This window comes from Megalops cyprinoides, chromosome 11 (assembly GCF_013368585.1).
Source record: "Megalops cyprinoides isolate fMegCyp1 chromosome 11, fMegCyp1.pri, whole genome shotgun sequence".
Classification (NCBI taxonomy): Eukaryota; Metazoa; Chordata; class Actinopteri; order Elopiformes; family Megalopidae; genus Megalops; species Megalops cyprinoides.
In genome coordinates, this window is record NC_050593.1 from 15,175,234 (window position 1) to 15,198,850 (window position 23,617).

Sequence of the window (23,617 nt, forward strand, 5' to 3'; positions counted from 1 at the left end):
GCTTTTGCCGCCCCCCCCCCCCCCAAAACACTGCCGGGTAATTAGAGACACTGAGCCCTCCACCAGAGCCACCTGCGAGAGGTGCAAAAGCCACGCCGCGGGGCGGACGGGCTGCCGCGGACCCCCCCACCTTCTCGTCGCCGGCGGTGACAGGCATCTCTCAGCGGGCGGCAGCCGCGACTGAGGGGGAGAGCGTCACCGTTCAGCGGGCTGCTGAAGAGAATCGCTGATGGTGGAGAAAAAGAACACTGAATTCCGGATAATATTGCCGCTTCCCTCTGCTTCTCCTCAAATGGGGGCGAGGCTCGCTGTTCTCAGAACTGAACCGCGCTGTGTAAAAAAAAAAAAAAAAAAAAAAATCTGTTTAGTTCATACATTCTTCTACATACCCAAAACAGCAGTCAGCAGCTGAATTATACTGAATTATACTGCGGTGACAGGTAGACTAATTCATTCATATTTAAAAAAAATTCCCTAGAGTAAGTCCGAATCACACAGAATACCTCATTAATTTACATATACATGTACTTATGGAGTACATACACGACGTCATGGAAAGAGCAGTGCATAGAACAGGTGGAAATGATACGGGCTCTCCGTGGCCCACAGAAATCCAAGTTCGTACACTGCAGGGATGTCAGGAGCTTTTGCTGGAAGGCTTCTCCCCACCCCCAGGCTTTTTCATTCTGAATGTGGGAAAAGTGCTGCCTGGCCATCTACTTCAGACATGTGGAGGGGAGAATGGAGTGGCAGGCACGACACAGAGGGAAATGCAGTGTCAGGTTTAGCACAAACCAGACGGCACTCAAGCTCGCCCTGTGTGCGCACAAAGAATGTGCGCTAGCCATGACAGAAAGGGGGATGGAGTTCATTTTAATTGGATTCTGTTTGAATCGATTGAGCCTTTGTCAAACCCGAGTCTGAGAAATATAACCTGGTGTGTGTGTGTGTGTGTGTGTGTGTGTGTGTGTGTGTGTGTTTTAAGGAGCTAAGAATCTACTGCAGAGGCAAACAAAATATTTGAGCTTACTTTTGAAAGTGGGCCAGTGAATAATAAATGTGCGAGCTTTTGGCTTGATTTCAGCACTGAAGTGCTAACTTTACATTGCCTTTTTTGAGCATGGCTAAATACTCAGTTTGTGCCAATACTCATATGAAAATGTTGAAGTGACGCTTGGCATCCTTGTGTGATTGAGTGTTATGCGGTCGCAGCGAGGAACCCTGACTGGATACTCTAAATCTATGCTATAGAACCAGTGCCTAGAAAGTCATTTCCGTTGTGACGAGCCTTTTTTCTGTGGGTAGGTCAAATGGTGCGTGTGCATCTCCCGATTGCTTTTTTTTTTTTTTTTTCCAGGCGGGAGCGGTGAAGGACTACATCAAAATGATGCTGGAAAACGAGAGGCTCAAGTTCCTGGTCTTCGCCCATCACCTCACCATGCTGCAGGCGTGCACGGAGGCTGTCATCGAGGCCAAGGTAATTGCCGCCCCTGCCACCGCGTGGCCGTCGCGCCACCCGCAATTACCGCCGCCTCTCCCATCATCCCCCTGTCACACGGGCCCCTGCGCCGCGCTGATTACCTGAGCGGGGGCCGGGCTCACCTTCCCTCGCAGATCCGAGCCGCCGTTGGCAGCGCTGAACGTGTCAAAACGGCGCCCGCGCGCTTCCGCACTGCCCACCGGAGAGGCCTGCAATTACTCTTTTTATAGGACCGTTCGTAGGGGAGGGAACGCCGCGCATCGTCCTGTCCTAAAACGGGCCGTGTTTTCCGCGCAAGCTGCGGCCAGGAAGCGGGGCTTATTAATTTGGGCCCGGTCTGTGGGAGGGAGACGGGGAGGGCTGCAGCGAAAAAAACATCTGCTCTGGCACGGCGGCGCCTCCGAGAGCCGGGATCTCGTCCCACCCAGTTGAGAGGAGGTCCTCTGCTGTGCCGAGGTCAACACGGGAGGGTTCATTTCATTCACTGCAAAGCAGAAAAGGGGGGGGACGGGAGAAGAGGTGCTTTTTGTTCAGGACTGACTTCTCTGTGCAGCTGGGGGAATAGGTGAAATCGGGACCAAGGACGGCTCTCACAAAGCCCTGCTCTAACAATGATTCACAGAGCCAGTCAGCAGAAGTTTACGCCGAAGAGCGGCTCTGAGTCAGACACACCCAGCACGGGTGTGAGTGGAAAAGTCAATGTGTCAGATCACGCCGCTATTGGTCCGGGCTCACAATCAGCTGTTCCTCCTATTTCTCCGGAGAAAGCAACAACTTCCTATTATCGTGCTTGGAAACACATTTCAGACACCTGACATTTGAGATTTGCTCACGTAATTTCAGTTCAAATTTAGCATTTTCTTTTTCCGCTTTATAACTTCTCATCCAGAATTATTTTCTGAGACAGTTCCAAAACTCACAAAAAAAAAAACCCAATCTTCTCAGCGCCGCATTAATAGTATGCCTGGTACATGAGAAAAAAAAGTGTTTGCCGCAATGTATGTGATCGCACCTCTTCATGTGAACATTGTGCCGTCACACTCTCGCATTAATCATCTCCAATTAACTCATGGTAATTGGTCCAAGAGCCGAGGAACTTGAATGGGGGGAAAGTATGACTAAACAAATCAAGATGCTAAAAAGTAAGTTTAATCTTGGACAACCTGTACAATAGCAGTCATTGCCTGGGTTTATTTCTTTCACATGCGGTCAGATTAATTACGTTTCTAATAACGTATTCTATATTGTATCTGTTTTAAGGCCTTTGGGTAAGAATTCTTGGGTTTAGTGGTAGGGCTTATTCAGCGCAATACTATCTCTATGAGCTCCTCACCTGCCAACAATTAATCACCACTAATCACGGGCTCTGGCAGTATGTCATCAATTCATTACTTGGGTGATTAACCGTATGCGGAGTTGACACAGTCGTGATAAGAGGATTGCGGCGGGGCGCAGGATGTCTCATTGAACCGTGCAGAAAGGGCCTCTCGGAGGAGAGCGCGTTTAATAGTAGTCTGTCACACTAACCCTCCTCCCCGCATCCCGCAGGCGCGGTACGTCCGTATCGACGGGAGCGTCCCGTCGTCTGAGCGGATCCAGCTGGTCCACCAGTTCCAGAACGACCCCGACACGCGAGTGGCCATCCTCAGCATCCAGGCCGCCGGCCAGGTGCCCGTCACGCATTTCCATCGGAAACGTGCAGTACCCGTCAGAAGTCCGGATACACTTTTCTTTATTTCTACATATTAGAATAACAGTAAAGACATAATAATATAACACAAATAGAATTCTGCAGTGACCAAATCCAAATTATTTATGACCAAATCATAAACTGTCTTATATTTTAGATTCTTCAAAATAGCCAAAAAATATTTTTTAAAATTAAAAAAAAAAAAAATTTGGAAAGAAATTCATACATAGGCATCAATTTCACAACTTTTTCACAAATTTTTGTTCAAGAAGTTAATTTCAAGCATTTAAGCATAAGTCGAAATGTCTTTGAATGCACCTTTTCCATTGTCTTAATCAGGTGTGTCCAGACTTTTGACTGGTACTGTACCTCTGGGTCACATCCTGCACACAGCCAATCAGGAGCTAGTTAGCATTTGGAATAAAAGTGTTTTTTTCCCTGCACCTACGGTGTGTTCACTCCAGTAATTAAGAAGTGAGTTAATACCCAGAGTCCCTCAAGGAGGCCGGCTGCACACTGCTGCTGTTTGAGGGGCTGTGAGTATTAACACTGCCGGCCCCTGAAGGGGTACATGGCCTCTCTATCACATCACCCAGCCATGAACCTCACTGATTTATTCACATCACTTTGCCAATAATGATATCCCCTGAAATATCATAGATAATTTGCAAACAGTCTTATTTTTAACACTGACAACTGAAAAGAGCGGGGCCATATTTCTTCCAAGGAATGCCATTTCTTCGAAAAAACTCAGCTACCAAAATGGTTCATAACCTTGAGTTTGTACTAGCAACACCTTGCAAAAACAATCCATCTTCAGTTTCCTGTTGTGTGGACATTCATAGGGAAGTCTCCTGGGTGAACATGATAGAGGAGGTTACGCTCAGAAGCAATATGTTAATAGCGTTCATCATCATGGTTCAAGACAGAGCTAGCTTCCACGTTGCATCATAAGAAAGTATAATATTGATCATTTATAGGAGAATATCCCTGGATGCCTTATTAAGTAATGATTCTAGTCTTGAATTATTTGTTATGGATTGATAGTGCTTTGTATGTTGATAAAACTGACTGATAAAAATGAATTTGTATAAAATAATAGAGTGGCTAATGATGTCATAATTTTGCTGCCAAACTGAGTTGAGTAAGAGTACAAGAGAGATGTAGGAAGTGGCCTAAGGCCCTGCCTATAACAGGCGTGGGGAGTGTCAGTCCCGCGCCCTCGGTGACGCCGTGACTCCTCCCTCTTTTCGGCGAGCAGGGCCTGACGTTCACGGCCGCCACCCACGTGGTGTTCGCCGAGCTGTACTGGAACCCGGGCCACGTGAAGCAGGCGGAGGACCGGGCCCACCGCATCGGCCAGACCAGCTCCGTCCACGTCCACTACCTCATCGCCAAGGGCACCTTCGACACCATCATGTGGGGCATGCTGAACAGGAAGGTAGGCGAACCGCCCAAGAGCTGCACCTCTGCTAAAGAGGTACCGTGCAGTCACAAACGGGCACAGCTGAACAAGCGGTGTAGACCCGCAAGGTTTTAAGTGACCCAGTTTTTTTCTGGGTATTCACAGTATTTCAAACCTTGATAGAGTTTGACACAATAGAGGGGAAACTTTTCCAGGACTTCTTCTGTTTACAGTTTGACAGTGGCAGATGGAACTCCTGGAGCTACTGTTGTTCAGCTCCACAATTAGAAGAGAGCATTATAGTGCCAGTCTTCCCAACCTTTTGAATCCTTAGGTCCAGTGAAAAGCATGCCACAAGTTTACATGCAGTAATGTTACAGTCTAGCTGAAGATGATTCTCGACCTTTGAAAAGCTGACAGAATATACGATATCTAGAGCTCCTTACAGGATCCAACCAGTCTTTCTCACAAAGAAGCACATTTGTCAGAGTGAAATGTGTGAGGTAATGGACTGTTTCAGGACAGCTGTCAGTACTCTGGCCCTGTCTGTAGTAGCTGTGCGTCGGAGTGGGAGGGCTGAATGACAGGAGCTATGAGCCTCCTTGTGTCTCCTGTGAAAAATTCTGTCAAAATCGATGCTTGCTACAAGAAGCACACCAGGCCTGGCAGGTGCACACTGACATGACCAGCCATGGTTCCAGGCAGTTTTTTTAAAAATAAATTCAAGGGCATGTCTGTGATTTCCTCTTCATGTATGGCCACCTTTCACCATAATCCCTCATGCTGTGTTTAACAGGAGACCGTTACCGGCAGTACTTTAAATGGAAAGAAGGAGTACCTGAAGGCGGAAATCGGGGACAAGGGAAAATGGGACTTCCTGAATTTTGCGCAGGCGTGGACACCGAGCGAGGCTTTGGACGAGGACGCCAAAGGCTGCCAAGATGTCTTCTTCTCCCATGTGAGTTCGACTGCACACTGACAGTGCAAAGAACACATGCTGCACCCACCAACACCTTCCCAACCTGTGAAAATGGGATTATGGAAACCTAGCAACGGCACAAATGAAGTGTGCGTGCATATAAAATGTTCATATCGTCAGGTCTATTAATAATTTGCAGGATATGTAAATATGAGGGAGGGGGAATACAGCATAATTAACAGCACACCCTTATAATATTATTTCATACTCTGCTCTCTGCTTGACTTTGGAAGGTGGAATGTATTTGAGTAGCTACGCTGTGATGAGTTCTGGATTCAGAGTGCCATTATTATAAAGTGATCATCTTTACCATAGACTTATGGTGAAGAATGGTATAGCTTACTGAGATGTAGAAAGCCACTATAAGTAAGGTAGATGCTTCAGAAATGTTTCTTATGGTCAGAAGTAGGGTGGATCCATATCAGCTCTAATTCGAATTAATGGCATTGGTCTTGATTTGTGATTGGCTCACGAAACAGTTGTATTTTTTTCATTGTCAAACAAAGATAAATTGTATAAGGATACATATCATCTGAAATTTCCATTGGGTTTCAGGAGTTTACAGCAACTAGGTTTTTTTTTTCTTCTTCAATATGGGACCAAAAAAGTGTAAAGCTTCAGTAACCCATGTGGAGCATGCTTGCCTTGAAATATTTGTCATAATCTGTAAAATATATATTATGATTTACTTTTCTGTATTTTAATATGAGTGGAACATTAATAGCAGTGTAAGAATTGTTATAAGTGGTGTGTGGGTAAATTGGCTTATTTAATGTTGAACATTTCTGGATACGAAATTTATCATTTCCATAGATTTTTAAACTTAGTTTTATTATATTTCAAGCAGAAAAGTGTTCTACAGGTACATCACTGTTAAATTTTACTTTTCCCTTTGAACATTATTTCATTATTTCCTCCATTCATTAAACATTTCCTATTTTTCAGTTTTTCCATATGCAGCCACGCAGCGTTTTCACACATACTGAGATTGAGAGTCAGGTAACATATCTTATAGGTCAGTTCATTAAACATGATAGCAGGGTTGACTTCAGAAATAAATAAGTGCAAACAGTACATATGATCATGTGCTGTCAAACTCCATGGAAGTAGTTGGTCTGTAGAAGTGAACTGGGATGTCTCTCATAACAGATTTTGGTTGCCAGGATAGTGACATAAATAAGATACCGTGTGTGCAAGTATCAGTTCTGGCAGTTTATTTATGAACAGCTGGAAACATAATTGTGTTAAAAAGTGAAGACTTTGTTTGATGCATGTGTTAAAATGAATATGTGCGTCAAACACATTTAAATGATGGGAGCAGACAGTTGTGATGCTGGAGAAAACAGCTGAAACAATGAAAGAAGCCAGCTAGTTAATCTGTAGCTGAAAGAGCTGAGCTGAAGTCTTTCTGAGAGGAATCTAAGTTCGAAATGAAAATGAACCATCAGCCATCGTGACTTTAGAACACACACTCTTGGGTGGTAAATTTAAATGGAGGCTCTGAAATGTGAGTGACATACTAACAGTATATGTAGAATGTTTACTACATGTTGCAAGACACAATGCCTGATATTTGAGTTGTTTTTTTTTTTTGTCTTTCAGCCTTATTTTTCCTGTGCAAAAATATATCATTAATTAAAAAAACATTAGGTGGCATACCTAAGTGTGTCACACTTCAGTATTACCATTAGGCAAGTCTAATATGGGAAAGTTGATGTCATAATACATATAATTCACACCTTGAGATTGCAACAGTATTAGAAGTCTTAATATGGACATAACATACTTTCAGTGAAAGTAAATGACTTTGTGAGCACATACATGAAATTAAACCCCACACATTGTCAAAAATGCTCATTGTCACCATAAACAAATTTCAGCTGGTTTATAAGGCAGCATTTGGATAACCTCAATATTGTGTATTTCAAAAATTAAATCTGCATTTCTGAGTAGTGATGTATGTGCTCACTTCGAACACTGGCACAGCCTGAGTCAGAATCATTTAACAGTACCCACAGCGCAGGGCATTTTAATAACCTTTTCATGTCTATCTATTTATAAAAAAAAATACCCAGTGCTGAACATCATAAGAAATTATTAAAAATGTAGACAGAGAAATCATTACTAGAGGGAGCAATTTTTGCCATCACATTTTCTCTTTATTTCCCATTAGTAACAGCACACTGGCTATAATGTTATAAAAGTGGAGATTCTGGCATCCATTAGCATCTCAGACATCAGAACTTCTTACACAGACTTAAATAAGATACAGTGTTATTGTATTAAAGTTAAAGTATCTTAGTTGGAGCATCACTTACCTCAGCAAAATGGCTGTTGAACCAAGCCAAATGTTATCTGTACATTTTTCTTTCATTCTTTGTTTATTTCCAAATAAATTTCCATAAATATGTTTTTATTCATTTCAGCTGTAATTCTAAACCTAGCAGTGATTTTTTTTCTATAGAAATAAATCTGGTTCACAAGGTATTAAAACAGCTGACATCCAGAGGCATGCTATAATTCCATATTAATTTAAACTCAGCAATTGAAAGCAAGACCGTAGGTAAATCAATTATTATAAATGAATTACAAAATGATTCCAGACACTCTCTAGATTCTAATTGCTTAATAATCTAAATTAAAAGCATTGTGTATGAAATTTGGCTTGGGGTGACGTTTGCTGGTGTGCATATCTATATGCTTTTTTATATTCTGTTTCAGTGAGTAAATCACTTAATCACCCTCGGGGCTTGAGAATCATGATAAGGAGTATGTTTTAGCATCACTTAACACACCATCCAAGGTGTGCCTGGGACAGAAAATTGTGTTTTATATATTATGTGATGAACGTAGACTTTAAACGACTGACAGATGTACTTGCAGTTATGTTAATTCAGATTAGTTAAAGTTGGGCAGGTTAAAAGATGCATTAACCCCTCCCTGTGTAACTTAATTTCCTGCTCACTGCAGTCATTGTGACTGTTTAGTAAGGCAGTGCCTTTCTAGGAGTTTTTTTTACTTATAGAAACAACTGTTCTAGGGGAAAAAAATATAAATAATTACAATAACATTTTGTCGTATTGATATGTATCCCTGAGCTATTTTTACATTTATTGCTGTTGTTCCTTATCTGGTGTTTTTGAATGTGTCTTTTCACAGTTTGAGAAGGACAGACAGCATGACATCCGCACGTTTTTCTCACCGAGCGCGCGGAAGGAGAGGAAGAGGAGCAGACCGGAGGATGAAGATGCCACCCTCCCGCCGTCGGAGCAGGGGGCGGAGAGAGGGGAGGAGCAGAGCCAGCCAGAGGGGAGCCGAAGCGGAACCTCAGGAGGGCAGGACGAGGACTTCTCCCCCCAGACCAAACGGCTCCGGTTTGCCAGCCCCCAGCCGTCTGCTGTGAGGAAGACGAGGAGGTCCTGGACGGGAAAGGCCAGCTCCCCTTTCTCGCTCCTGGCCTCCCGCCGGCTGTCGGAGGGAGCCCCCGCCCCTCCCGTGGGCGAGAGGAAGGGGTGGAGCTGCACGGCCTGCACCTACTTCAACAGCACCCTCCTCCCCTACTGTGAGATGTGTGAGACCGCGCGCTCCGTCACGGGTGAGTACACACTCGCATCCTCCATCGTAGGTGGAGGCTCTGCCATGTGCTGTCAATCATTACCCTAAAAAAACCAATCGGAACACTTTGCTTTTGACATGACGGCACTGTGATTGGATAAAATAGCACACCACCTCCACCTATAATGAGGTTCATAAACATTCACTGTCCTGTCACTATTTGTGATGATATGATGGTGAGAGGCCTTGTCCAAGCTGACTCATAGGATCAGTGGTTATCCTGTTTTGTGTGTTGAGAAGCAGCTGATAACAGACAATTTTCAAAGGGCTATTTTAAAGTCTTTAATATGACTCAGCTGAGAATTGAACCACAAAGGCAGAAAAGCCTGTGAAATATATATATAGGGTACACAATTCCCATAATAGGGTACATAATTCAGTACAGACATCATTTTGTCAAGTTAAGCAGCTTTGCCATTATATAGATAAAGTAGGCTCTGAATAGCACTTCAAGTCTTTGGACAATCTAATTTATTTAAAATGCCCTATTTAAAGGACCCTGCGAGCCAGCACAGCTACCTAACACAGAGTGCAGCGCACAGAGTTGTTATTGCAGGATGGCAACAATAACAACTACAACTGCAGTGAAGTTAGGCCTACTTGTTTTTACACCTGGCTTATCTTAGCACTAGCGCTGAGTGGGTGTGACAGGGGTGTAACGATTCGTTTTGCGGTGTGGATCAGTGCAAATACTCGGTGCAGTAGTATTCAAATGACCCTAAAACTCTGCCACTGAAAATTACTTTTAACACAAATGCAGACTGTAGTGTCACCTAGGGGTAATACCAGAGCACTCGAAAGGGGGTAATAAAGCAATAAAGATTTACTGGATGGATAAGGGAGGTGTCCACGTTACACACAACTGTAGAAATAAAATTACACACATAGAAATCTGGTGTATAGTAACTATTTACTTTGCTGCAATCTTGCTTTGTGTTCTGTTTCGGTTGCAGCTACGCATAAAGCGTGATGTCAGTAAATGAACGATTGTGGCATCGTCAGTTTTTTGCCCATCCCTCCGTTTAATCGGTTAATGTGCATCCCTGCAATCACAGTACTCGCCTAATGCATGTAGCTGGAACAATACAGCGGAACAGTCTCACAGTTCATGCAAACAGCCAGGAGTACAGAATTCTCTTTATGTGAGGACTCAGCATCTAACCGTTCTATGATTAGAGGCAGAAGTCCCTTCGCGGGGCAGCAGGCTTTATGGACATAGCGCGTGTTGTAATTACAGGGCTGTGTCACCTTTGGCATGCCAGCAGCGCCATGGCAACGCTGCCGCCACTGCCTTACTTTTACCCGCGGCAATACCCATGAGCTACCTCAGTGTTTCCCAGTCTCCGTGTTTACAAAACGACGAACAGTTCATCTAAAGCTGCGCCGGCCTTTATCTGCTTTGTCAGCCCTGTGATGTCGCCTAATTGCTAATACAGCAAATTTGCCCACCTCGTTGCCCTATATCCTATAGTATTGCTCCCGTTTCCATTGATGAGCCACGGACATCTCAACACCTGACGGTCAGCCCCCAAGTTAACAAAGTAATAATCACATTAAAGTTGGGCCATATACCCGTAAACAATTTATTAGTATTGGTACCAGAATAACATGCTAACGTGCTCATCTCTTCCCTCTCAGTTAAAAAGAATCAGTTGCCTTTGTGAGCCAATCACAGTTGACTCCGTGTACGCTGGACTATGAGCATATTGGATATGGAGTTTAACAGCCCAGCACGAGAGCGGAGTGATCGCTCAGGAAGTTACATAGAGACATACAGTACCTCAGTATGGAATTGCTGCTTGCCGAGTGGTACAAATTGCTGATGTAGCACAATATTAATTAAAAGGATTGATTAAGCCTTGCGATTTGTATCGGCAGTATATAGTGCAGCAAGCAGAAATGCCCTTGGTAAGCTAATAGAGAGGTTTTCATTCCTCAGGGACAATAAGTGACCCAGTGATGTGATGAGAGCACTGTGTAGGACAATGCTCTCTCTATCATCCAGGTGTGCCCTACATTTCACTCATTTCAGACAGTTTCTTGTAGCACGCATTGCACTACATTACATTATTAGTATTTAGCAGACACTGTTATCCAGAGCAACTTACATAGGGTCCAATTTTTACATGTTATCCATTCATACAGCTGGCAATTCTGGGTTAGTACCTTTCCCAAGGGTACAACAGCAGTGCCCCATCAGGGAATCGAACCAGCAACCTTTCAGTTACCAGCCCTGCTCCTCACCACTATGCTACACTGCCACACATAGGATGTTGAGTTATATCAGCGCGATGGAGAAGGGAGCAATGCGTAGAACGACTGCTCTCATGATGGTTGTGAAACTCAGCCTGTAAGGATCAGCTTTAACGGCGTGATTTACGCCCGGTGAATTTCTCTCTGTAATTTCTCCATTTCGGCCGCCTTAAGTCCGGGGTGTAAAACAAAGGAAAATCGAGCTGTCTGGAGTCATTTCAGCCGGTGTCAGGGGAGCCTGCGGCCCAAAATTCAGATGACATTTCAGAAAATCTATACGAGGCTGGCCTTTGAGACGCGGGCTTCAAACTGGAAGGACAATTAGCAGTGCTTCTGAGCGGCGCTGAAAAGCACCGCGACTGTCCCTTGTCTCAGTGATACCAGCCGGGAGGTTCTGCACACTTTAAGGAGGGTGGGGGATTGTTAAATCATGCTCATCATTACTCAGGTTCAAGATGTCTTCAGAATGTGGGAATATAAACCCGCATCTTGGAAAAATATCTCGCATACCCCCCACAATGCGTCTTGAATTTTTATAAGCGCAGGCATGATGCGTTTGACCCATTGTACCATATGTTACTGAAATCAAATATGCTACAGCTGATCAAAGTCAAATAAATTATGTATGCGCTTCTTTCAGATGACATCAATGCACATTTTACTACACGTTGTGCATACTCTATGTGTTCACCAAGACCATAGTTTAATGTTGCCTGAACAAAACTGTTTGGTATTGACCACACAATGCAGTTTATTTCTCAGGCAACACAAATCTATTGTGCAGTCAATAATACAGTGTGATATTACCTAAACAATGCAGTTTAGTGTTGCCTTATCAAAACAGTTTATCGGTGCAACAATGGAGATTGATGAATAATCAGTGCATAATCGATAGAGTAAATTTAACTTGTGTGCATTGAACTGAAAACATATTTCTGTCATATTATTTTTATGTTTTAGAAGGATGCATTGCATTTTTTCACAGTTTATTTGACAGACTTGTCTGATTTGTGTTCTGTATTGTAGATATGTACATACTGTAGATATTTATGTATACTTACTGTAGCGTGTAGAAGCTATCAAATACTGAATGATTGCGGTAGCCATTTTAATCAGATCATCGGACTAAAAGACGTAATAGTGTTGTGATTAATTAAGGTATCGTTGACGTGTTTCAGTGCCTGTAGATGATTCAGTAGCATTTAATGGATTAATTAGCACAAAGGGAGGGGAGAGACGCTACAGTGGAGATGTTTATTCTTCTGTGTTCACCCATCAGCCGCCAGCGGCAGCAGGTCCAGCAGCGTGCCTTTGTTTAAAGAGCCGGGGCCCGGGCGGCCCCCCGAGAGCACGGGCCTGTGCGTCACTGTTTCCAGCTCGGACGACGAGCCAGACACCACCGCCCGTCACCTCCCTCCCCGGCCGGCGGAGCCGGAGCCGGAGCCGGAGCCGGAGCCGGAGCCGGAGCCGGAACGGAGGGAGGAGGAGAGGTGCGAAAGCGAGGAGCCGCCAGGGGAGAGCTCTCCCTCCCACAGCCACGCCGATGGTAATCGCCCGCGACCTTTCCTATCTTCCAGCATATTTCCTGGGATCTTCACTGTTCTCATAACCCTCTGTCTGCGCCTTAAGTCCTCCTTTAATTATTTTTTTGTGCACATGCATGCGTATTCCTGAATGTTTAGTTTGCCAGAGTTAATACTATGTGGCATAATACTCCTAATAAATGAAGCACCGGTATTCTACATAGGTGGGTTATGGATCATCATTATCCATAGGATATTGGCAGTTTCCGTATTTCAGACCCTGAGATTTAAAATATCCTGAAATATATTTCTGCGGACCGTTTTACTTTCATTTTTTTATTTAGCGGGATTACAGCTTGCAGGATTCAGTCCCACAGGAAGGACAGTGCAATAAAAGTATGCATATTACATATTCACAAGGCACATCTATTTTATGTGTAAAATCCATATGACTGGTATAAGCTGCATACCAAAAAACAGCTTGTCCTTTTTTTTTTCATTATTCAACCTTGGAGGAATTCCTCGGGATTTCTTATTTGCGTGCGCTACACTGCTCTTTTACTGCACTGTGCCACAGCCCCCCTCTTGCAGCCAGAGCCAAGGAGGCACCAGTGATGGCATCAGCCCCGGCCGAGCTCCAGCCGGCAGCGGGAGAGAGCTGCCTTGTTTCTGGCCCCTGCGTTGTCAGCGGAGACAAGCGCCCCAACAGCGCCAGGCAGCATTCCAATTAACACCTCAGCCACCCAACCCCGCCGCCACCACAAACCCACTAAATGCTTACAAAGACCCACACCAAGAAAGCCATCTGCCATCTCTATTTCTGCTCGGAAAGAAAGCCGCGTGAGAACTAAGAGTGGGAATATGAGAGGTGGAAGTGTTTTTTTTTTTTGTCGTTTGTTTTTTCCCCCGTCCTCAGCTTTTCTCGAGAAGTGCCGCAATGTTGGTGTGTACTTTTCAGAAGGATGCTTAATGGCATTTAATGGTGTCACATGACTTCCGATGTGACACCCATGGGCTATTTTCAGACGACGCTTTCCTCCGGTCTCCAGAGGGTGCCGGTTAATGTGAAGCGCAGCGGGTTGGCCAATAAAAATGACCTATAGTATATAGGCTATGGCACACGCTGATTGCCTCCACCTCAGCCTGTTGTCAGTGGGAAAACGTTAGCAACACGTCTGCCATTTTTAGCTCCTGACGGCACACGTACATTCCGTCATGGCAGAGGAAGCCAATGCAATTTTCACAAATTTCACATCGTTACAATATAACAGAATCATTGTGAAGATGGTATGCATTAACTGTTATGCATCCCTCCAGTAGCAGCTGATTTCGACCTGCGATCAGACAAATGATTGATTTCAATGATTTGACTTTGTCAAATTCCTTAGCTCAGGCAATTCAGTGATACAGCTAAGTTTTTTTTGTGATCATATGATGTTGCGTGAGTGACCCCCCCCATATTGGTCTTTTCAAGTAAATCTCACACACCAACCATATCACGTTTGTAGTCATTTTTATACAAGCCAGTCTAACGTGTGTTTTCTTTTTTGCTAAAGAATGGATTAGATCAATCTCAGCTGTCAGTCAGTTACTATAGTTACAGAGAGGAAGTCACATCTTGCTTCTGGAAAGTGGGAGCATGTGTGTTTATGTAGCTGTCAGTATGGCTGAGTATGGAAAAATTCATACATTTTTCTCACCACTGTATGTATGATGGCACATATCCTGTTGAGACTCTCGTCTTGTCATAACCAAGAGAGGGACAAAGAACCGCAGTCTTCAATAGTAATCCTCATCCTGTCACCTGCTGCAAAGGGAAAAGGTGGCTGACTAACAGAGAAGGAGAGTTGATCAGAAATGGAGCGATTCATTGTCTAGTAGCATGAAAGGAATGCTGTTACAAGAAGCAGTGGTGGTAACCGCTGTGTGATACATTACAGGACTAGTTACTAACAGTTTCACATGTGGAACATAAAAGGCATATTCAGCCTCTAAGATAAAGTCATGTTTACATATAGCAAGGTTACCACAGTGCTTCATTATTTTCATCCTGGAAAGTCAAGGAAGATGACCATAAATCCCTCTGTCTTTGAAAGGTAATGGGAGGTTGTGCAATTAAATAGGAAAAGGTTCATTCTTAAACACCCATCTTTTTGGGGGAATTTGCTATACTGATTTCATGAACTCTCATGCCTTGTGTGGTGTAACTGTGCTAATATCAGTTGCATCTAGCAATGTCAGTTAGCTAATATCCATTATGAGTTGCGGTGGCCGTGTACTGATGCTTGTTCCATCTCACAGTATCACAGTGTGTTGATATCAAGTCTTGAAGTGTCGGTGCGCTGGTATTCTTAACAAATTTTCTAGCTTGCTGTCTTACATTGCGCCTCCTCCCAAAAGCCATTGGTGACCACAATTATTTTTAAAATGTCACTCAATGACACAGTAGTAAATATAGCAATGTTAGAAAAGAAGAAAATATCCCTAGTAAGCTTTGATGAAATGTTCTGTACAACGAGTGTGTTATGACCCAATCCTGAGGATCTGAGATCCACATATCTCCTCTTTTTGCAGCAGGGAAGTGATAAATCGATAAGCTATTTGCTTCCCCTAGAATATCCATGCACCCAAAGGCACAACAGATTATCATCTTTTCTCTACCTCTTTCGAAAACAGCATTTTAGATAAATATCATTGAGCCTGAGTTTACTCAGTAAGTAGGGACACAAAGTTTCTGTCCAGACTGTGACACTGTACATAAGGGTTCTGCTCATAAACTGACTTCTTTGTTGCGTTAAGTGAGTTCCCTGGCACTACAGACTGCCAGACCTGAGACAATAACGCTGTGGTTACTTGTTAACTATCTTATCAAGCTTCACAGTAAAGCGTAACCCCCCACCGCTCCCCGATCCCCTTTCTGCTTTGACAGAGAGCATCTGCGATTCCGCCCAAGCCGGCCTCCCTGTGTACGAGGGCCTGAAGTTCTGCGCCAGCCGCAACACCGACAGGATCTACCTCTACACCAAGGTGGCAGCAAAGCTTTTCTCCGGCTTCCTCACAGGCCTGGTGCCTTTCGAGGCGGCGGGGCCCCCGTCCCGATTGACGCCGCACCTTCACAGAGGGCGCGGCGTGTGGCATTTCCGGCGACAAAGCCGCATGACCTTCGCCTGCCTCTCTCACTTGTTAGGTCACGGCTGTGAGGACTCCAGCAGTTAATCACAGGAATAAGGCGAGGTGTTTTCCGAGGTGACAGAAACGAGACTCGCAGGGACGCAGGGTACATTAACCTGATAGGAGCAACTTATTGTGAATGGAATTCAAACTCGAATGGATTACATTTAGTCCAATTGAAAAAAAAAATTATACACGTAAATTAAATTAATCACACGTCTCCTCATCTGCAGTCCACTTGTGCTGGATGTGATTTTTTTGTTAGTAAATAATTCCACACAAAGAAACTGCGGTATAAAACATGTCCTATAACATGACAGAGCAGTGGGAAAGATAAATGATGAGAAAATAGGAAAAGGGAGATGAGCAGATCTAGGCTAGACAGCCTTCGAGTGTGTCTGAGGTAGAGTTAAATGGAAGCAAAACGCACTGAGCGTCTGCATGCTAATCTGATGGGCCAGAAAAAACGGGGCTTCACCGTCTCAGAGATTGCGCTCTAAAACACTTGTGGAAACACTCAGCCTGAAGGAGTCGTGATTTATACTAAACCTGATGTCAGATTATGTTAATACCATAAGTTTTGTATAAGGCTCCTCATAGGTTTAGAGCGTAACAAAGGGATCTGTTAAAATGTGTAATGAGTTTATGGGTGACGAATGGTGTTAAGTCTAAGAAAGAATTGTAGCAAATGACTGAGGGTGGTCATCAGTCTCTCCATACTTGTCCTGTTCTCAAATTAATTAATTCATATTAAAATCAAAATTTTTCCCACTCATTCTTTTCAGTGAACAGTAATAGTGAAATGACTGCATCTGTAAGTCATATAGACGGAAAGGTGAATTTTTTTTTTTCCGATTGCAAATGAGTTCTGTTTTGCGTGTGGCTTTGGATATACTTTTTTTGCCTGATTCCATGTCTGCCTACCATCTCTACCCTGCTGTAGGAGGGAACTCCTCTGAACTGCAACTTCATCCCTATGGACATCCAGCTGGACTCCTGGGACGACCTGCCGGAGGCCTTCGGCCGGAGTGAGAACAGGAGGCAGGTTAGAGCCGGGAGCAGAGGCCGAAACAGACCAGTACAGTCCAAGACGTACTAACCCAGGAGTCCAGAACATTGTGTTAGGAGAAAGTCTGCCAGGGAAATATGCACACAACGTCAGTCTTAGAGGTCCCAAGGCCACTGATTTTCATGGCACATGATCCCATAATTATTTTCTTTCTCTTGGTAAGTTGGTAAGAGATAGTGAAGTCTGCGGGGGGGAGCTTGGCCTTGGAGACCCCTTTAGCTGTGCTGCAGTATATACAGCAGCATACTGCAATGGAAACGAGCAGGGCTTGTAACCCAAAGTTTGCCAGTTCATTTCCCAAATGGACCACTGCTGTTGTGCCCATTAGTATCTAATGTGGTAACAAAATATAATCAGTACGTGTATAAATACATGTAAAAAATTGTAAGCTGTGTAGGTTGCCTTGCTTAACAATGTCAGCTAAGATGCAATGCGATGTATTGGAGGATTACTGAACACCTGTGTGTTCGCCTCAGGTGCTGCGTTTTGTGCGGGAATGGAGCGCCCTGACGGCCATGAAGCAGAGGGTAGTCCGGCGAAGCGGACGCGTCTTCCGCAGCCCGATCCTGGCCGTAGATGAGATCACCAGCGGCCAGCGCAGGCAGAGCATCACCAAAAGGCACGCGGTCCCTTTTTCCACCTCTGGCAACGCTTTTTTGCGCAGTGACCGGTAATGCCAGGGCACAGAAGGGTGAAGTCAGGATAGATCCAGCCAACCAGGGACAGGTCCTGGACATAAGACCCAGAGTAGCCGTAATCCAGGCATATTTCACACATTTGAACGTGGCGATTCACTAACTACATGATTTAGTCTTTGGTCAGGCCCCATCGGCAGCTTTGCGATCGCTTCAATTTTAAACGAGTCTTTCATGCATACAGTATCGGTCAAAAGTTAATGGACACACCTATTCATAGAAGGGTTTTACTTTATTTTATACCATTTTCCACCTTTTAGAATAATGATAAAGGTATGAAAACTATGAAATAACACAAATGGAATTAGGTGGTGACCAAAAAAAAATCAAAACTAAAAGTAGCCAAAAAATATCAGCATCAGCTTCACAATTTATATTTGTCTAAGAAACAAATTTCAAACATTTAAGCAATAAGTCTTCATATTAAAATGTCTTTAAGGTAATGGGAAACATGCATTCAGTCAGGTATGTCCAAACTTTTGACTAGTACTGCATGTGGACAGTTTGAAATACCACCATTCTGGGAGGCTTGTGCAATTTTTTAGTAACAGTGCTAGGTAGCGCTCGATGGTACTATCTCTGCTTGGCTTTGAGTTGGACTGTAAAAGCACCTCTCACGCAAGAAGCTCCCCGGCTTCCCAGCACCTCAGTGGAGTGGCTTCTTTTTTCCCCATTAGCAGCTGTAGTGAGGGAGAAACGCGGCAATTAAAAGGTGAGAATCCGATATCCTGTATTCTCCAGAGCGATCACTTCCAGCACAAGGAGGACCATTCTGAGAGATCTCTCCAGATTTAATTTGCACCATGCGCACACTGCAGCCCCCAGCCCTCACCCCCACACACCACACCACCCCCCCCCCAAAGCCTGTATGTCAGAGCGGGACACATCTTTCATGTGCTGCTTTTCATCCCCCCTCGGCTCCACATTGGGTGCTTTGAAGAGGGGCGGGGGGGGGGGGGGTCTCTCTCTTTTATGCAAATGTGCGGGAGCAATGTCACTGTCAGTGTGTCACCTCATTGATATGCGGCCTCTTTTTTTAATCATGCGCACGTCACCTATTCAGGTTCCTGACCAAAGAGGACGTGGCACAGGCATCCCTGAGCAAAGCCCAGAGGGACGGGGGGACGGTCCGCATCGCCGCTCCAGAGGGCTTCTTCGCCAAAAAGAAGGCCGCTCCGCTGGCCAGCCCGACGGCGGACAAGTAGGTCACACGCCTTCGATGTGGGGACGGAATTAGAGGAGATCACTCTTGTGCACCACAACAGGTTGATCTGAGGAGAGAGAGGTTCGGATAGCTCTTTGGAGCCACAGCGAGTGAATATCAAAGCCTGGGGCTGTGCTCTATAATGCTGGCCAGGTATCTCTATGACCGCCAGGGGGTAGATTCCTTTGATCATCAAGGCAAGGTCTTCCGCACACTTGCTTTTGGGCGCATTTTGAGTTTGATCATGCCTGATGCATGTGAGGGGATGCAGATTTCTCTCCTGTTATGGTGACAATAACTGCATAACTGCCATGAGCCTACGTAGAATTAATAGTGTCTCTCAGCCAAATAAGAGCTGTTATAATGTACACAGTGCACTTCAAAGCATGAGGTAAATGGTGAGCAACACCAGAGCATTGTCATAGTTCAGCCAGTCAGTGCTCTTCGAAGTGGAACTGGATATGCTGAACTGCATATGATGAACTTTTTGAATTGAGCTGGCCAGAATCAAGAATGGAACTGAAGGCTCTGTGTGTGTGTGTGTGTGTGTGTGTGTGTGTGTGTGTGTGTGTGTGTGTGTGTGTGTTTGTGGTGTTTGTGTTTGTGTGTGGTTTTTTTAAAAAATGACTTGTTTGATGAAGCATTCACAGCTCTTATGGGTTTTTGCCAGTCAGTTCGATATGAAATGAGGACTCAAAGGAGTAAAGATATCTCCTCAGACTATTTGCTTTTTTAAGCCTGCAGTGTCTAAAAAGGGGCTTTTGGAACCTGTGAATATTTATCTCAGAGGGATGAAGGCTTAATCCACTGTCTGAAAGGCAACTGAAGTCTCATTGGCTGATATATGTTGCCATGGGAACCAATGTAGGCTTGCTGGTCCAGAAGGTCCAGCTGAATAGCAGCAGGGGCTTCTGGGAGAGCAGGAGCCCACTGCAGCGAAGCAGGTCAACAGCCTCCCGCTGGTATAATGTCACAGTTGGCTCAGTTAAATCAATTTCTTAAACCAGGGACACAGAGTCCAGTACCATGTCATGACTTACATGGATGAAACTTCCATATACATACATTTTGTATGACTTCTGAAGTATTTACATTTTATTATTTGTTATGATTTTTTATTACTTTATGAAGCTTCTTCTGTTTGGAGTCTTGTAGTGTGGTGTGCTGAAGGAGAGAAAGGAGTGATCAGCTTTCAAATGGGAAATAAACCCTGCCTCAGGGCACAAGGAAAGCTCTCCGACTCTCAACAAACAGCGATTGTCCTTGTCCTGTTTCTGAACTCTCCGTCTGGCCTTCCTCAAAGGCCTCGCTGATGCGCCGTTCCCTCTCCGCAGAAAAGACGGGCGCTCCTCAGAGTCCCGTCCCACGGACGCGCCGGACCCGGGGGAGGGGGGTTACCTGCAGGCCGTGGACGGCGGGGGCAACCCCCTGTGCCTGTCCTGCCAGCGGCCCTGCGGGGACGCGCGTTTCTGCGGGCGCGAATGCCAGGAGGAGTTCCAGGTGCGCAGCAGCCAGGGCTACATGCGGGCGCGGGTGCTGGAGGCCGAGCAAGGGGTCTGCCAGCACTGCGGCCTCCACGCCCACCAGCTGTTCCAACGCGTGCGCGACGCCCCCCCCGGGAGCAGGAAGGAGCTGCTGGAGAGCACCTGGCTCTCCCAGCTCTCCCTCAAACAGGTGAGTGGAGCCTCCACAGCCCAACAGTGCCGAAGCAATAATGGGGGTTTAAGAACATTCCACTGTCTCCCTCACGGAATGATGAAGATGTGAAGGGGAAAGTGACTGCATGGCCATTGTTAGAGGGTTGCCTTGCTTCAGAGGATGCTGGTCCACGGTACTTTATTACACTCTAGTTTTGCGATGTCATAAAGATTTGCCGATTTTAATTTGATTCCAACGAGGGAAAAAATGAGGCAGACCACAGAGCTCGGCTAAAGATCACCACTTTCAGCCTGACGCTGCGGACAAGCAAGAGAACAGCCAAATATAAATCGTACAGGGGATGAATACTTGCTCTGAAAAGTGTGACAAGTACAAAAAAGCGTAGCTGCCTTGCCAAATCATTTACGATTTCCTACACATGCCTTGATGACAAAAGGGTTTATTTTAGCCTCCTGTTCCAGAGCGTAATTCTCCCTCTATGGTTCCCTCAGACCAGGAGCAGCAGAAGGCGTCTTTCTAGCTGACAAACAGCAAGAGGGGGGCAGAGAAATGGCAGGGCCGACTCTCTTTCCCCCGATCTGCGGCTTTGTGCGAGCACAAGATAAACGATTTGGAGCTGCGTGGGATGTACTCCCCCCTGGAAGCTGGCAGCAACGTGGAGATGCTGGCTCCTCTGGGTGGCTTGAAGGGGAGCTGAAGGGGGGGATTTGAGGGGAGGGGGGGTCCTCGGTTCTCAGTCCTCAGTCCTTGATCCTCAAGACGCTCCGAGGAAATAGAATCCGGGGTTCCTCCGCATCCACATCGATTTTCACATGGCGCGGGGCCCCACCGGCCGCCCGTTTGATACGCCCTGCCATTTTCCTTACAAAGCCCTCAGAAACAACCTCTCGCAAATCAATGTCCGCGTTCGGGCCCGACGGAGCCTTCTGAGGGGAAATGACCAGCGCGCCGGATAATAAATACTATTGGCATGGAGCATTAGCGAGCCCGGGGTTAGGTCAGCGCACCAGAGGGACCGGCCGCTCCAGTGGGGGGGGTCGCGGCAGGTTCTGGAAGTATCGACCCGGGTGCTGGGCTCCGTGCTCGGGCCCGCCGCGCGCTCGGGCCAGTTCTCCCAGCGGAGCCGGGCTAATTAAGGGAGAGGACTACACGGCTGGAACGGGCATTGATTTCCGTCGCCGAACCCTCCCGGAGGTGTCTCCACCTAAAAAGGCAAGAAAGCCCAAATGGCTTTGCCTTAAATCGAAATGCCAACATTTAGTTTTGCGAGTGGCTCCCGGCCTCTGATTCCCCTTCCCCGCGTGCGGCGGCTCATTTCCTGATGCATTACGGCACCGTTATTCTTACTCAAGCGCCTTCTGCTGTAGGAGACGTGACAGGAGCCAAAAGGAATATGCGCGCGTGATGGAGAAGGCATTTCGGAGTGTTATGGCGCGTTAGCGGCCGTGGGTGTCCTCCAGACCGGAGGAGTGTTCGCACTCCGTCACCCTTCACACCAGCCTCTTCAACATTCGCGGTTTGCATGGCATGGACGCTAATGACAGCTGTAACTCCGACGTTCAGCGTGGTCGGCGGTGAAGAAAGAGATCGGTGTATTAAACCAGGTCAGCTAAGGACACAGGAACGCGCACGCACGCTTCGCGGCACGTCAGCCAGCGAAGTGAAAAGCCGCGGCTGTGAAAGCGGAGGCGGACGCGTGTGATAGGATGCGACGTGCTGAAAGCGCGCTCTGTCGTCTGCTGTGTCCAGCTCAACGAGATGATCCGGAACCCGGCGGAGGGGCAGTTCTGGCAGGTGGACCACATCCGGCCCGTCTACAGCGGGGGTGGCCAGTGTTCCCTAGACAACCTGCAGACCCTCTGCACCGTCTGCCACAGAGAGGTAGGAGGCCACACCCACACAGCGCACATCTGGGTGGCTCCACACCACGGCCCCCACCGCAGGTTTACATTTTGCTTTGCCTTGCTGCAGTCTTTCACCAATCACATCAAAGGATTCATTTGTTAAGAAGCATCTAGAATCCCAAGATTGTAAATAAGAAAAATGAAAAAATAGGTGGCATTGTTAAAATAGCTGCTAAGCATTTTATCATAACATCAACAGATTGACCTATTCTGAGGGCACTTTTCACTGGCTTAAGAATGTTTGCCGTTTGGCATTCACAAAACAGTTATCGCAGAGTTCTGAAATTGCGGCCACAGCATCCCTGAGCAGGAAGAGGAGCCGCCTACATGTTTCAATCCAGCAGATGCAACAACACAATAGCGATTCTATTGCTTGTGTGCTTTACAGAGGACCGCCCAGCAAGCCAAAGAGAGGAGCCAAACGCGGAAAGGAATAGCCGCCTCCAAAGTGGCTTCAGACATCACTAGGTTCTTAGTCAAGAAATGATAAAGGGGGGATAAAGGGGGGAATAAGGAGCAATCTGTATCGCTCCCTCCCTGCATGTCTAGGTTATAGCAGAATCCATCCATACCCCGTGTCAGCACAAGCTCCGGAAGGTGACTGTGGGGCCTTTCTCAGCCCTCATCCCGTTCACATCGCGGCTGAAGCGCGGAGGACTGTTTGCGGTAGCCGCCCTTCCTTCGAAGGTCACCGCCCAACGTTGACAGAGGGGAGATGCCTGGTGGCGCCGCATCCCGCCCGTAATCCACCGTGATCCCCTCCCCTCTTAATCATCCCTGAACTTTGGCGATGTGGTCGCCTTTGATTTACCACGGGCTTATCCGGCTGAGCGAGGGGGCGCGGCGGAAAGTGCCGGAGAAGGACCGGAGACGCCAAACGTCTCACTGAACGCAAACGGGAGGTCTCTTAACTGACGGCTCGAGCACGATGAGCACGAGGCGAAAGAGCTCGTTATTTAACACGAGAGCA

The 23,617-nt window shown here is 46.1% G+C and overlaps 1 protein-coding gene across 1 annotated transcript in view; it reads left to right on the top strand.

Moving 5' to 3' along the window:
• zranb3 (zinc finger, RAN-binding domain containing 3) overlaps positions 1-23,135 on the top strand; it is a 41,686-nt gene extending 18,551 nt beyond the window's left edge. The window contains exons 8-20 of the mRNA XM_036540818.1: positions 1,358-1,477; positions 3,029-3,148; positions 4,432-4,611; positions 5,372-5,533; positions 8,714-9,149; positions 12,702-12,827; positions 15,875-15,972; positions 17,060-17,161; positions 17,662-17,804; positions 18,944-19,081; positions 20,419-20,758; positions 22,493-22,624; positions 23,036-23,135. Of these exons, the coding sequence (XP_036396711.1) occupies positions 1,358-1,477; positions 3,029-3,148; positions 4,432-4,611; positions 5,372-5,533; positions 8,714-9,149; positions 12,702-12,827; positions 15,875-15,972; positions 17,060-17,161; positions 17,662-17,804; positions 18,944-19,081; positions 20,419-20,758; positions 22,493-22,624; positions 23,036-23,134 (2,196 nt within the window). The 3' untranslated portion in view covers position 23,135. The remainder of the gene's footprint in view (positions 1-1,357; positions 1,478-3,028; positions 3,149-4,431; positions 4,612-5,371; positions 5,534-8,713; positions 9,150-12,701; positions 12,828-15,874; positions 15,973-17,059; positions 17,162-17,661; positions 17,805-18,943; positions 19,082-20,418; positions 20,759-22,492; positions 22,625-23,035) is intronic.
• Positions 23,136-23,617: the final 482 nt, after the last annotated feature.